Here is a 14,089-nt window from a genome sequence, read left to right on the forward strand (position 1 = left end):
AGACAGCTTGGCTGCTGAGATGTGGAGTAGGAGTAAATAGAAGAGTGTAGTGTGAGATGTTCACAAAGCAATTAAAGTAGGCCAAACAGACTTATAGAGGGAGCTGCTTGTCTTGAAGATTACTGTAAGGAACTATGCCAGGCCCCTGAGTCTCTCTAGCTAGTGAAAATTCTGGTAGATGTTCTAGATGCTAACTGTAAAACATGAAATCAAATATTTCAACATAAGAGCTTGATAATTCTGAAATGCTCTATCATTTATGTAGTTTCTTAATAACCTCAGGTTTTTTTTGTAAATTTGTGGATTATAAAATAAGTTTGAGATGGCTATAGTTTTTAAAGCTAGGGCATTTATCAAAAAATCAAATTACAAATAATTTTTCTAATGCAGTCTTGTTTGTTCATAGCCTCTTTTTGCTAACCCATTTAAAAATATTTTAAGGTTATATAAGTACCTATTTGATATAATTATTAGAAAGATGAGTACTAATGAGATTTAGTGATTTGCCACAAACAAAATTAGTCACTTTAGTAGGTATTTGAAGTCCTGAGAAGAAAATTGTTATTAGCTTTCTGTATTATATTTGATTTAAAGTAACAATCAGTAAATCAAAGCCTTAATCAGGAGCCCTGTTAGGTCTGTGGACACAGTAGAATCTGGTAATATGCGATTCCATCCATTCAGTGAACACTTAATGAGAACCTGCTGTGTAATATTGAGCTATTTTTTTAGGTGCAGTTGTTTTGAACAACTTTTACCCTCCAGAAGCTTACAATGTGGTAGAGATGATAGATATGTAGACATAACTCAAACATAGTTTGGAATATAGTAGAAGTGTGTATAAGAGCCAGGCCTCAAAGAAGGACATGATTAGTGACATGTTCTGGTGGCAAAAAGGGGAGTCAGGGAAGGCTTCATGAAGGAAGTATGGATTAAGTCATTTTAAAGGAATTTTAAAAGAAAAATTCTGATAGAGGAACAGATACAAGGTAATTTACAAATGAAGTGAAAATTGCTTTTGGCAGGGCAGCTTGGCAATGCATGTCAGAATCCTTGAAATGTTATTTTTTGACCCAATAATTTCAGTTTTAGGGATTTTAATCTATGAATGTAAATCTTTGGGCAAAGTCTGATTATCTTTTGAATCATCTACTTCTTGTCATTATTCATTACCACCCTAGTCTAAACTAGCATTTTGGGGATGCATTTGCAACAATAGCCTCCTAATCTTGGCCTACCCCAGTCCATTCTGTTCCCTTCTAATCTATTTTCTACATTGTAATGAGAGAGATCTTTTCAAAATACAAACCTGATTATATCACCTACCATTTGATAGGCTTCAGTAGCTTTCCATTGCCTTTAGGATAAGGACAAAGCTACCTATCTTGTGTGGTGGCATCTACATATCTTATAAGGTCTTGCATAATCTAGCCCCTACCTTTCTATCCAGTCATGGCTTGAGCCATGTTACTCTTACCTTGCTCTTTGTATTCCAGCCTTATTGGCCTTATTTCAGTCCATTATTCTTGCCATGCTCCCTCCCACAATGAGGCCTTTGTACCTGCTGTTCCCTCTGCCTAGAATGTTTTCCCTTTTCCTTCACCTATACTTTGATTTATCTTTCCTCAGGGAAGCCTTCCCTATCATAGACTCTAAAAACTCTAAACTCTCCTTCATAACACTTGCTATAGTTGTAATTTTATAATATGTTGGAGATTAATGTCTCTCCCCCCCCCCCCCCATAACCTCCCTAAGTGCTGGTTTTGTGTTCATTTTTGCTCGCCATTATATAGTCAAAGCTTACTACATGCTTGAAACAAGCATTTGTTGCAGGAATTAGTCAATAGATGATAGTCTTCACAGAGAACAACCAAAAAGGTCCAACAATTGGGAAATGGTTACACAAACTGAGCATATTCATATAATAAAATTTATGTAATTAAAATCATATTTTAGAAGAATATAAAATAATATGGGAAAACGCTGTCAATATATTATGCAGAAAAATCAGTTTACAAAATAGTCATGTACTGAATATGCACAAAAAAATACACCAAAATGTAGTTTGTTTATCTCTGGGAGGTTGTTTTGTATTTTTCAGGTTTTCTACAGAGAACATGTGTTGATTTTATAATTTAATAAAAAATTGACCATGTACAAAATTAAGGAAGATCTGGTATTTTAGATATGGTTCCTATATACATAGTAACAAAAAAAAATTTAGGTTTATACTGAACACCAAAATAAGTATCAACCAAAATGCATAATTGCATGATTATAGTGTCTAACTTGATTATATAAATTCAACATAGGAACTGCAAAATGATTCTTATATTAAAGCAGGCCAGTAATTTCTGGTTTTATTATACCCATTTATGTGTAAACTGATTTTTAAATGTTTTGAAAAGTAGTGTGGTTTTGGCACATGACAGCAATGAAACAGAGCAGAGACCAGAAATATATGTATAATATATAAAATATATATATATAAACTTAATATATGGTAAGAAGAGTTACTTAGTAAACAGTGTTGAGATAGCTAGTCATCTGGGGTGTGGGGGAGTTGGCTTCCAGATGAATCAAAATATTTAAATATGAAAACAAGCAAAAAATGTAGGATAATTATTTTTAATATAATCTAGGAACAATGAAAGCCTTTCAAAGTATGAAGTAGAACTGAAGCCATATTGCTGAATTTTACAACATAAAAATAAAATTCTGTAGAGAGAAAAAAATCAAAGTTAAAAGAGAAACAGACTAGTAAATCTTATTTGTACAATTTTCCCAAAGAACTAATAACCTCTTAATAAAGAAAGAGCTCCTAGAAAATAATCCGATAGAAAAAAAGCAAAGAGAATTCATATAAAAAGATGTGCAGTTTTATTTATAATGAAGATGTAAATGAAACCTGTATCATACCTTTTATTACCTATCAAATTAAGAAATACTGGTTACATAGTATAATTTGGGGAGTGTAAGAGGAAGAGGAAATAGACATTCTCATACATTGCTGGTGGGGATATGAAGTGCTCATTTTCTGTGGAAAGCAATTTGGAAATCATTTTCAAAATTAAAAATGTGCATATATTTTTGCATTAGTAATTTTATTCAATAATTTTATCTTCTAAAAGATTGTATATGTGGCAAATAAACGTAAGAATATTTGTGGCAGCATTATTTGTCATTGCAAAAGATTGGGAACAGTCTAAACTTAAATCAGTAGGGGAATGGGTAAGTAAATGATGGTATGTCTACTCAGTAGAATACTAGGCAGTATTTCTTAAAAATAATGAGCAACACTATGTGTACTGCTATAATGTCACGTCTAAGATCTATTAAGGGGGGGAAAGCAAGATTCAGGACTCGCCATGTATAGTATCATGCCATTTGAGTGGTTTTAAAAATATATAAAATATATATTTACATGTAAATATCAATGTATATTATAAATATGAAATAATACATTTCTGAAAGGATACATAAGAGTTTGGTAATAGTGAGGGGAACTGGTGGCCTAGAGGACAAAGTATACATAGTAACATACAAAGTATACATAGTAAATTCTTTTAGTACACTGTTTGGTAATGTTTGAATAATTTTTACCACGTGCATGTAATACCTATTGAAAGTTAAGTTTTTTGTTTTTTTTTTGAAAGTTAAGTTTTAAATTATGTTGTGCTTGCAGGAATTGGTATGGAAGAATAAAAATAAAATCATTTGACAGCTGTTTACACGTAGTTGTAACAGTTGTCAAATGATTACTGCAATACTGTTTAATTTTAGGTTTTGCTAGAGGTCTTCTAATTCAGAGTTTCCAATTGATGTTATGTGGCTTACTTGGAGGGTGGCTCTAGCAGAGTAGGATCTGAAGGAAGGCTGTGAGGTTCTTGTAAGCAGATAGCATAAGCAACTAGCAGTTTCTGCTCCTTTTGATATTTTAAGTGCATTAAAGGAGATGCTTTACTTTTAGGAATCTAGCCAGCCACACAGTGTGTAGCTACTTCTCATGGAGAAGGGATCCTGGAGCTGCTACCAGAGTTTGTATTCTGGGTGCCTGCGGAGCATGTCACCCAGTGCAAGGTGCAGCCCACTGAGATGAGAAGACAGTGTGGCAGGGATGTTGTCCAAGGCGGGCGGGGCGGGGGGCAGCTCTTGACCTGACTCTCTGTATTTGCCTATATTGGATCCTTCTAGCTATGTGTGTCTGATTTGCCATTTAGCTTGCTGCAAGGTTACTGCCTAATAGTGCATCTGTGTTCTGCAAAAATGAAGCATCGTTGTTATTTTGAAATATTGTTCCTGATGTAGAAAAGGTTGGATTTTAAATTAATTTATATTATTACAGACTTCATTTAAACTTTTTCTTCTATAATTATATTAAAAATGTGAGGCTTTTTTTCTTTTCACCAGGCACTATGTCGATGCCTCCTCATGCCCTCATGTTGGCCAGTGTGCTCAACAAATACTATTTACTATGTGGAAAAGGTTGGGAAACACTTTTCTGGTCAAATCCTGTTATTTTATACAAAAACAAACAAAACAAAACACTGAAATCTAAATAGGTAAGCACAGGGATTTGTCCAGTATCCTATATAGTAGTTGGTTGATGTGGGGCGGGGTCTAAAAACTGAGGATCTTAACTCTCAGCTTTCACTGCCTCACACTGGCCGACCAAACCTGAGACTTAATTTGAGGAAGAAATTGATAGCTGAAAGATGAATATACAGAACTTTAGAGAAACTGCATGTACACAGCTTAGAAATCTTTAAGGGCCTACTATGCCCAATAGTGCTTAAAAATCTTCCTACAGAATAGGTTATAGTAGAATCTGTTATGATAATTGTAGCTATTGTCTTTTAAAAATAATAATAAAGGTTAGATTATAGCAAGAAGAATTTAGGAAAGATACATAAAAATTGATACTAGAATTGTATGTATAATTTTTTCCAAAGAAAAAGGGCATTCCTATCAGGAGACCTTTCAAGTTCCTTTGCTAATATTAAACTTTCTCTTATTTTGCTTGTGATTGTATTAAAATATGAGTGGAGAATGATTTGGAGTTAAGTAGGTTGGTTGGGATTAAATAGGTTTCAAAGAATTTGCCATTAGCCCTAGTGTATTGTCACTTTGGTACCTGCTTGCCATTTTAACACCACAGTGATACTAATAGCGGAAATACTAGGAGTTAAGGTACAGTAAACTTTGGGTAAATTGTGTTAATTTGTAGTTTCTAAGGTAGGATACAAATAAGGCAGGAGTAGCTGTCTTAGGCTATTAAAAGAAAAAAAAACCCCACTGTCCAAACATAAAATGGATGCATTTTTTAGATAAAAATAAATTATAAGTAAAATCCTCTTATGACAGTCTGTTTGACTTTTTGGTGTGTGGGTGGTATTTTGTTTCAGTTTTTGGAGGGTCATTCCTTTTCAGTTTTCCAGATGATCTGTGTTTCTTCCAGTTCTCAATAGATTTTTAAATATTTCATTTTTTAATGAAAAATATTTTATTGTTTAATTAGTACTGGCAAACTGGACTGTTTTCTGCAGCAGAAATTAAATATATGCCTAGCAAAGTAAATTTTGAATAAAAGTAGTTGTAATTGTCATTGGGAAATTTAGGGTTTTATTTTTTTCCAATTCTATTTTCTTTTTAGATGATAGTTGTGGGAAATACTAAGAATTTGAGGTCAATTTCCTTGGGGACAGTTTTTTCATTTCCTTTGGGTTGAAAGAGCATTTACTATATAAACGATTAAAAAAAAAAGGAAAGTGTGTTACCTCAAAAATGTTTGTGTAATATATAACAATATAACAAGAGTTTTCTTTTTTCTTCCATTTATTACATTTACCAAGGAAGTATAACAAGAATTAAAAGAACTACCTTATTTTGTATATATATTTACACTTAAAAATAATTTATATATTAAATTAGATTTTGTTTGAGAAGATGAAATGAAAGACTTTGTAAGAATACATGTTGATATGTGAAAAAATGTGAAGTTAAAACATGTTGGCATACTCCTAGTTTCTCAGAACAAGAAAATGACTAATCTAAATTTCATTTCAGAATAAAAACCAAGACAAGCCACATAAAAGCAACCTAAAAATTAAACTGTCATCATATTATTTGTTTTAAAACTATGGAGTAATATATCTGAGGAAGATTTCTCTCAAAATTGTTTTTCTCAATTTCAAGTAAGTAATTTATTTTGGTTAATATGTTGGGGATGAGGGGGGGTGGGTGAGCCTTGGCATTGAAATTGATAAATCCTACTTATCCTTAAAGTGACAACTCAAATGTCAACCTCTTTAAAGCCTTCTATGACTCCTTTGCCCATTCCTAAAAGATTTTCTTTTTAATTTCCCATAGTCCTAGCCCCCTTTCATATTGCTGAGAAAAGACTTACTACACTGGGTGTTGTGTTTGTCTGTAGGAATAAGTCACATGGCATTACCCAGAAGTGCCTCCTGGCACCCCCTAGTACTCTCCACACTGCTGTCTACTGCTGAGAGATACAGGGAAAGTTATTTTATTTCTGTGAATCTTAATTTCCTCCTCTGTAAAGTTATTTGATAATTTCTACCTCTTTGGATTATTATTAAATGCAATTACCAGCAAATGTTTGATATGTAGGGTGTCTCCAAAATATACACACTTTGACAGCTGATGGCTCAATTTTGAAAATGAAATATATTTTAATAAATACTGCCTCTATAATTATTCAAAGTGTGTGTATACGTTTTTTGGGACATCCTATATATATAGTAACGTAAGTGTTACTTTACCCTTCCAATGCCAGAATTGGCTGCATTACTTCTATATATAGTAAGCACTCTTTAAAATGTTTGAGTTTTGAACACACAACACAGTATACTTACAGAATTGTACACCTGAAACCTATAACATTTATTAACCAATGTCACCCTAATAAATTCAATAAAAAATTTTAAAAACACTTTTTTAAAAATTGACTTTTTTATAAGTACCCCACCCAGGCTTGATTTTTTTTTTTAACTGTTGATTTTACGCACATGCGCGTGTGCGCACACATACACACGCAAGTGTCTAGGCCTGATCTTGTCTTGAAAAAAGGCAAGGCTAAGACATTGATAAAGGAGTAACTACAGTTTTCCAGTGCTGCAGATTAGGTTAAGTGTAATGTCTTGTGAAAGAACCTTATTTTCCAAAGCCATGAATAATGCCTCTTTTTTTTTTTTTTTTTTACATGATGGTAGAATGTATTGAGAGTGTGTGTGCCAGTGGTCACAGTAAATAGGTTTTATTGCTCTCTTCTTGCTTTTGACTTTTGTGAAATGGTAACACAACAAAAATTGAAGCCTGTGGTTTTTAAACCTGGATTGTGGAATGTGGACTGAGTGAATTCATTATTGCCTGGAATTTTAATTCTCTTCATATTTTTTCTACATATATTTTCAGGTTTTATTTTGTTTTGTTTTTTTAATAACATTGTCTTTTTTTTTCTCATGAAGTCATTAGAAAGATTTTGAATTAATTTTGATGATCACTCCTTGGTTGATGATGCTTAGTGATTTTAAAATAGAAGTCAGGTTAGTCAAAAGACGGTAATTTTACATCATTTTACTAACAGGGGTGATAAACCATTTATTGAGCCCTTCCAGTGTGCCCTGTTTTAAGTTATTTAATCTCTTTGCAACAACTCTATAAAATAGGTACTGTTATCCCCATTTTACAATTGAGGAAATGAGGCATGGATAGGTCAATTAACTTTTGCCTGAAGTTATTCAACATATGTTTATTTCATAGCATGTGAGGATTAAAATGAGGAAACATGTATTAAATGGTCATTACCTGCCTAAACAGAAGTGGAGAAGCAATACTTCCAGAATTAGATAATAGTCATTATTGAGACATGACTGACCGTGCATCTTTTCTTATTCATTACTTTTTTGTGTGTTAATATACCCTGGTACTCTGTACTGACGCATTTTTTTTTTTTCTGAGCAACATTAATGTCTCCTCACATTCATGCTCCCATTTGGACTGAATTATTTTGTTTTATGTATGTGTCTTTATAAGGTGATGGTAGGACTTTTATATCAATGTGATATAAAATATTTTATGAGTTTAACTAGACAAGTCGTATATGAATATATCCTCATTGTGAAATTTTAAAAACTGAAACAGATAAAGCAAAAATTTTCCTTGACCACCAGTCCTTTTCCCCTCAACTTGTATGTTTTTGCATTACAATCCTCTCCAAAATTCAGTGGCATAACATAGTAGACATTTTTTAGCCCATGAATCTGGGCTGGGCTCTGTTAAGCTCTGTTCCTGCTTCTGGCTGGGCTGGCTTATATGGTGCAATTAACTGATAGGTCAGTTGGAAGCTAATTGGTCTAGGATGGCTTTACTCGTAGGTCTGGATATTGGTGCTGCCTATTGGCTGGGGTGTTGGAGGACCATGTATCTCTAGTAGGCTCCCCTTCATTTGGAGGCAGTACTAGGGTTTACAGGAGCTGAAAGTGAAGGCAAGACCCATATATTTTTTGTTGTACCATGGTTCAAAGCAAATCACGTGGCCAAGCCGAGTCATTGTGGGAGAGGTTTTGTAAGAGCATGTGACTGACTCATTATGGGGCTGTTACTGCAACAATCTACTATACTACTGTTGCTGGCTGACTCATTTTTCAGGAAACATTTGCCATTGTAACAGTGCCCTGTAAGCAGTTTACTCTACAATTCAGGTAAATTTAGTTTATTTGTTGTCCTTGTTTTATTTCATTTTTATCATCCCTTAGCATCATTACTGGTCCCATTCGCTCAACAAGTATCTACTGAGCACCTAGTAAGTGCACACAGGAAGGTATCACGAGGTGAGCAGCAGATGGAGCAAGACTTAAACTTGCCTACCTGTCTGTTTTGTTATGTAAACAATTCTGTAAAAGCAGACAGTTGTAACAGGTGTAGTTTTTTTTAAATAGCCCATACTAGGCTCAGTATCTTGTGTACTGCATCTTTTAAATGTCTTACAAGGATTTCATCAAGTGAGGAAAAACTAATACAGGATTGTTTCGATCTGTACTCCCACCAGCAATATGAGACTTTTCGTGTCTTCACCAAAATTATGTTCTCAAATGCTTTGATCTTTGCCAATTAATAGATAAAAACATGGATCTCAGTAAAGTTTTAACGTGCAGTTCTTTTATTATGCATGAGAGTGAGTGTCTTTCCATATGCCTGAAAGCCATTTGTATTTCTTTTCAGTGTACTACTTGTTCATCTTTCACCCATTTACCTGTTACCATTTGGTCTTTTGCTTTTTAATTCCATGAGACTCTTAGGATATTAGAAAAATTGGTCTCTCTCAGTATTGACCAATATTTTTCCCATTTTGTTTATTCTTATGATAAATACCTTTTGTTTAAACAACTTTTTTCATTTTATAAAGAGCTTTTATATCTTAAATTAGGCTTTCAGATCACATTTAGTTGAAGTTAGTTTTAAATATTAGGCATAGAAATGGAAGAAAAAATCCTGACTTTATCACATTGTATCTACAGAACTAATCTTTTAAAACCCTGACTTCAAATGAACAGTATCAAAAGGATCTTATCTTTGATTTACTTTTTTTCTTCTTCTGGGTTTGGTTCTATCATGAGACCACTCCTTTAAAAAAAAAAGATTTTTTAAATTTGATTTTGAGAGAGAGCGCAAAACATTGATTGCCTCCTGCACTCCCCTATCTAGGATTGAGCCTATAGTTCCGGAATGAAATGGCAACCTTTCCATGCAGGACAACATCCAACCAACTGAGCCACACCCTCCAGGACCACTCCTTTTGACAGACAGTCCAAGAAGTAAGATCATCCTTTGGAGAGCTTTTTAGATGATTAAACTGTATAGCACAGGTGGAAAATACTTCATCATATAGAATAAATTGTTAATAATGTTGCTTTGAGTTTATAACATATACAGTGTTCTAATTTATCTGTCTGTCTGTCTGTCTGTCTATCTGTCTGTCTATCTATACGACCATTACAACTAGATGACCAGACAACTGGCCGGTACTATGACGTGCACTGACCACCAGGGGGCAGACACTCAACGCAGGAGCTGCTCCCTGGTGGTCAGTGTGCTCCCGGAGCCAACCTCCCATGGTCCCTCCCCCCGGTCAGCCAGCCCCAATCAGCCCTTGATCCCTCCCCCTGGCCAGTCGTTCCCGATCGACGGCCAGGCCGAGGGACTCCACCTGTGCATGAATTCATGCACCGGGCCCCTAGTCCTATTAATAAAAGCCTATGTGGTTGTCACACCGTGACGCCCTCACGCCGCAATGAGCAATCACCAGGAGGCTGCGGGCGCACATGGCTTGATGCTGCATGCGTGGCGCGGAGGCAGGACCCCCAGCTCCGGCCTACCTGTTTGGGGCAATCCATCAAGAAGCCCTGGATGGGTGGACAGGGACTACCTCTTTGAGGCGATCTATCACAGGGCTCCCGCACTGTGAGAGGGTACAGGCCAGGCTGGGGGGGGGGGGGGCCCCTCCCCCCCGAGTGCATGAATTTTGTGCACCAGGCCTCTAGTTTCTATATAATCCTTTACTCAGTCAGCTTTTACCATGTCGCTATATTAGGCTGGGTAGATTAGGCCAGTGGGCCCCATAGAAGAAAGATAGAGAAAGATACTGTGAGGTTTTTGAGAAAGCACTAATATTAACTACTACCTAAATAATACCCTGCATTTTAAATAAGATTGTAGGGAGCTAGGGCAAGAGGATAGCAGAGACATATGTGATCTGAGCAGCATCTGACATAAAATACTTTGAGTTCTTCCTTTGACTTATATATAAAAGGAGATCAGAAAACTGGGAGGCTAGATAGAGTAGCATGTTTTGAGCCACTTAATTTTTTTTTCAAGTCTTTAAAGTTGGCAGACCCTTTCTTCATACATAATTTTGCCCAGCAGCATCAAAAAAAGAAAAACAAGAATCCTTAGGTGATTTTTAGTAAGGAATGGTTGAAAGCCAGTTTTTGCCATACTTTGCTTAGTTTTTAATTTTTCAAAATTATTGAGGTGTTCTTTAGAGTTGGTTATATCATCAATATCTTTATAAATGTTTCTTTGACAATTAAAGTTTTCCATTTATTTGATATCAAATTGTTGATATACTATTGTTTCCTTGATTAATCCTTTAAAACATTTTTTAAACATTTGTGAGGCTGTAATACATTTCACATCGTGTACATTTTACAGTAATTTTTCCTCCTCAAAAGCTGATATTAAACTGACAGGGCGTCTTCTAATAAATAGGTGGAGTCCCACTGGGTGGCCTGCAGGGATCGGGCCGAAACCTGCAGTCCAATGCTGCCTGCAGCTCCTGCCTGCTACTCGCACTCATCCCGGCCCCACTGTGCCTGCTGTGGGCTCGCGCCCAATCAGTCCCGATTGGGAGAGGCTCACGCTGCCACAACAGCGCTCACCAGCCATGAGCCCTGCGTCTGGCACCCTCCCAAGGGGAATGGCCTGTGGGATCGGGCTGAAACCAGCTCTCCAACATCCCCTAAGGGGCCCTGGATTGCAAGAGGGCGGAGGCCAGGCTGAAGGACCCCACTGGTGCACAATTGGGCCTGGGAGGTACCACAGGAGGGCTCCAGGGCATGTCCAGCCCATCTCGCTCAGTTCCAGTTGGCCAGATCCCAGCAACAAGATAACCTCCCGGTCGGACCATCTGCCCCACGGTGGTCAGTGCACTTCATAGCAACTGGTCAAACGGTCAACTGTCTGCCCCCTGGTGGTCAGTGCACATCATAGCAAGCGGTTGAGCAGCCTCAGTATATCATTAGCATACTAGAGGCCAGGTGCACAAAATTCGTGCATTCGGGGGAAGGTCCCTCAGCCCGACCTACGCCCCTTACAGTCCAGGAGTCGTCGGGGGCTGTCCAACTGTCCAGCTTAGTTGGACACAGTCAGACATCCTTAGCACTGCCACGAAGGTGGAAGAGGTTCCTGCCATCACCGCTGCACTTGCCAGCCGTGATCCTGGCTTCTGGCTTAGCGGCTCTCCCCTGTGGTAGCGCACTGCCCACCAGGGGGCAGCTCCTGCATTGAGCATCTGCCCCCTGGTGGTCAGTGTGCATCTTAGCGACCAGTCGTTCTGCCATTTGGTCGATTTGCATATTAGCCTTTTATTATGTAGGATTGCGCTTTGGTTGTTCAGTTGTTCTGTTGTTTGGTCTATTTGCATATTACCCTTTTATTATATAGGATAAACTCCTAAAGATAATATGACAGATTATAATTTGTTTTCATCTTCTATATACCTTTTTTTAAAAAAAAAAATAATCGGTCATGGAATGAGATTCTTTGCACTTCCATTTTGTTCTTTATTTTTTCTTTGCATGTCTAATTGTTTTAACTTTGTATATTTTCATGTGTTATTTGGCACATCAGACTTCATAACGGATATGTCTTTAAGCAGTTCTTTTCAAACTATTTGTGATAAAGAATTTTTTCTGGTACTTCTTTAAGATACATTAAAAGTAAGTACTAGGAAAAATGAAATGAGATAGAAAAACCAATAAGAAAAATACAAACTATTATTATATTAAACAGGTAGATTGCCATAAAAGTTTCTAAATGCTTTCAAGTTTTATACTTGTCCTGTTGCAGACCTATAAAAAATAGCTAATTTTAGACTACATTTGAGTAGCTATAGATATTTTTTATCAAACTAGAGACCCTTTAGCTCTTTTTTTCTTGAGTCCTGCTTCTTATTCCATGTCAAAATTATTCCTGTTTCTTTTTAGTTTGAATATTTTGTGATATATCAATAAGTGTCAATATTTTTAATCCTTTTAATTTTACTTTACTCTTTCCTTATTTGGGGGTGTGTGGCTGCAGCATAAACTGTGTTTTTTTTAAAAAAAAAACATAGATACAGAAATCATTTTAAAAAGCATATATACAAAAATGTAGTTGTAGTAAAATTTTAAAACAAAGTATTATTTTATCCTATCTAATAAAGCTAGAATATGCAAATTGGCTGTCACTTCATGACAAAGATGGTGGTGCCCACAGCCAATAAGGAGGAAATATGCAAATTGACACAACAAAGATAGCAGCGGCCATCGTGACGACGCAGGCGCAGAGCGGCCAGGGCGGGGTGGGACACTTGCTATGAGGGGGGGCATGGGATGGAAGGAGCTACAGGAGGGCGGCAGGGCTGGAGTGAAGGCAGAAGGCGGTGGCCAGAGCGAAGGCCTGGGTCCTGGGTGTCAGAGGGAAGCCAGTGCTGGCAGCCAGGGGAAGGAAGGCCTATTCTTGCACGAATCTTCGTGCATTGGGCCTCTAGTTTTATATATAATGCAAAAAATTTAGCTTATTTTAGCTTTTTATCACTGCGTTTTCCAAGTTCATCTTCAAGACTAACTTATAAATGTTGAATGTTTTAAACTGTATATCTTTCAAAAAATTTTAGCTCATGTATTAAACTTCAATAGAACAATTCGGATTCAACTCTACATATTAATTTGGTATGGAGCATAACCACTAATCTATTTAGACAACACCATTTACTAGGTGTACCAGTTAATGCAAATTTTGTAATCAAAGAAAACATAATTTCAAGAGAAACATCAAAAGTGCTTTATTCAAAGCAATGTCCATCGCTAGCTACACATTTCCCCCAACTTTCAGGTAATTTGTGGATACTGTCTCAAAAGACCTTTTCTTATTTTGAGGCAAACCATTCAGAGACCCAATTTTCCACTTCTTTGTATGTTTTGAAGTGCTGCTCAGAAAGTGTGTGTGCCATCGATCAGAACAGTGGTAACCTGAAGGAGCAAGGTCTGGTGAATACAGCGGGTGGGTTAATACTTCCCAGGCAAGATCTTTTAACGCAGCGGTTCTCAACCCGTGGGTCGCCAACCTGTGTGTCGCAACCCCTTTGGAGGCCAAACAGCCCTTTCACAGGGGTCGTCTAATACCATCAGAAAGCACATATATAATTACATATTGTTTTATGATTAATCACTATGCTTTATGTTCAATTTGTAACAATGAAAATACATCCTGCATATCAGATATTTACATTATGATTCATAACAGT

The 14,089-nt window shown here is 36.5% G+C and overlaps 1 protein-coding gene across 9 annotated transcripts in view; it reads left to right on the forward strand.

The window, feature by feature from the left end:
• Window positions 1-14,089, forward strand: part of REV3L (REV3 like, DNA directed polymerase zeta catalytic subunit) — a 167,006-nt gene that overhangs the window by 1,302 nt on the left and 151,615 nt on the right. For 3 of the 9 annotated variants that reach the window (XM_015561632.1, XM_015561641.1, XM_015561642.1), the window contains exons 1-3: window positions 4,391-4,485; window positions 6,067-6,194; window positions 9,730-9,839. In XM_015561632.1, coding sequence (XP_015417118.1) covers window positions 9,770-9,839 — 70 coding nt within the window. In that variant the 5' untranslated portion in view covers window positions 4,391-4,485; window positions 6,067-6,194; window positions 9,730-9,769. Of the gene's footprint in view, window positions 1-4,174; window positions 4,314-4,390; window positions 4,563-6,066; window positions 6,195-7,490; window positions 7,569-9,729; window positions 9,840-14,089 lie in introns of those variants that run through there. The other 6 variants (XM_015561634.1, XM_015561636.1, XM_015561637.1 and 3 more) reach the window with 5 other exon arrangements.

Source organism: Myotis davidii, unplaced genomic scaffold (genome assembly GCF_000327345.1).
Source record: "Myotis davidii unplaced genomic scaffold, ASM32734v1 scaffold196, whole genome shotgun sequence".
NCBI classification, from domain to species: domain Eukaryota; kingdom Metazoa; phylum Chordata; class Mammalia; order Chiroptera; family Vespertilionidae; genus Myotis; species Myotis davidii.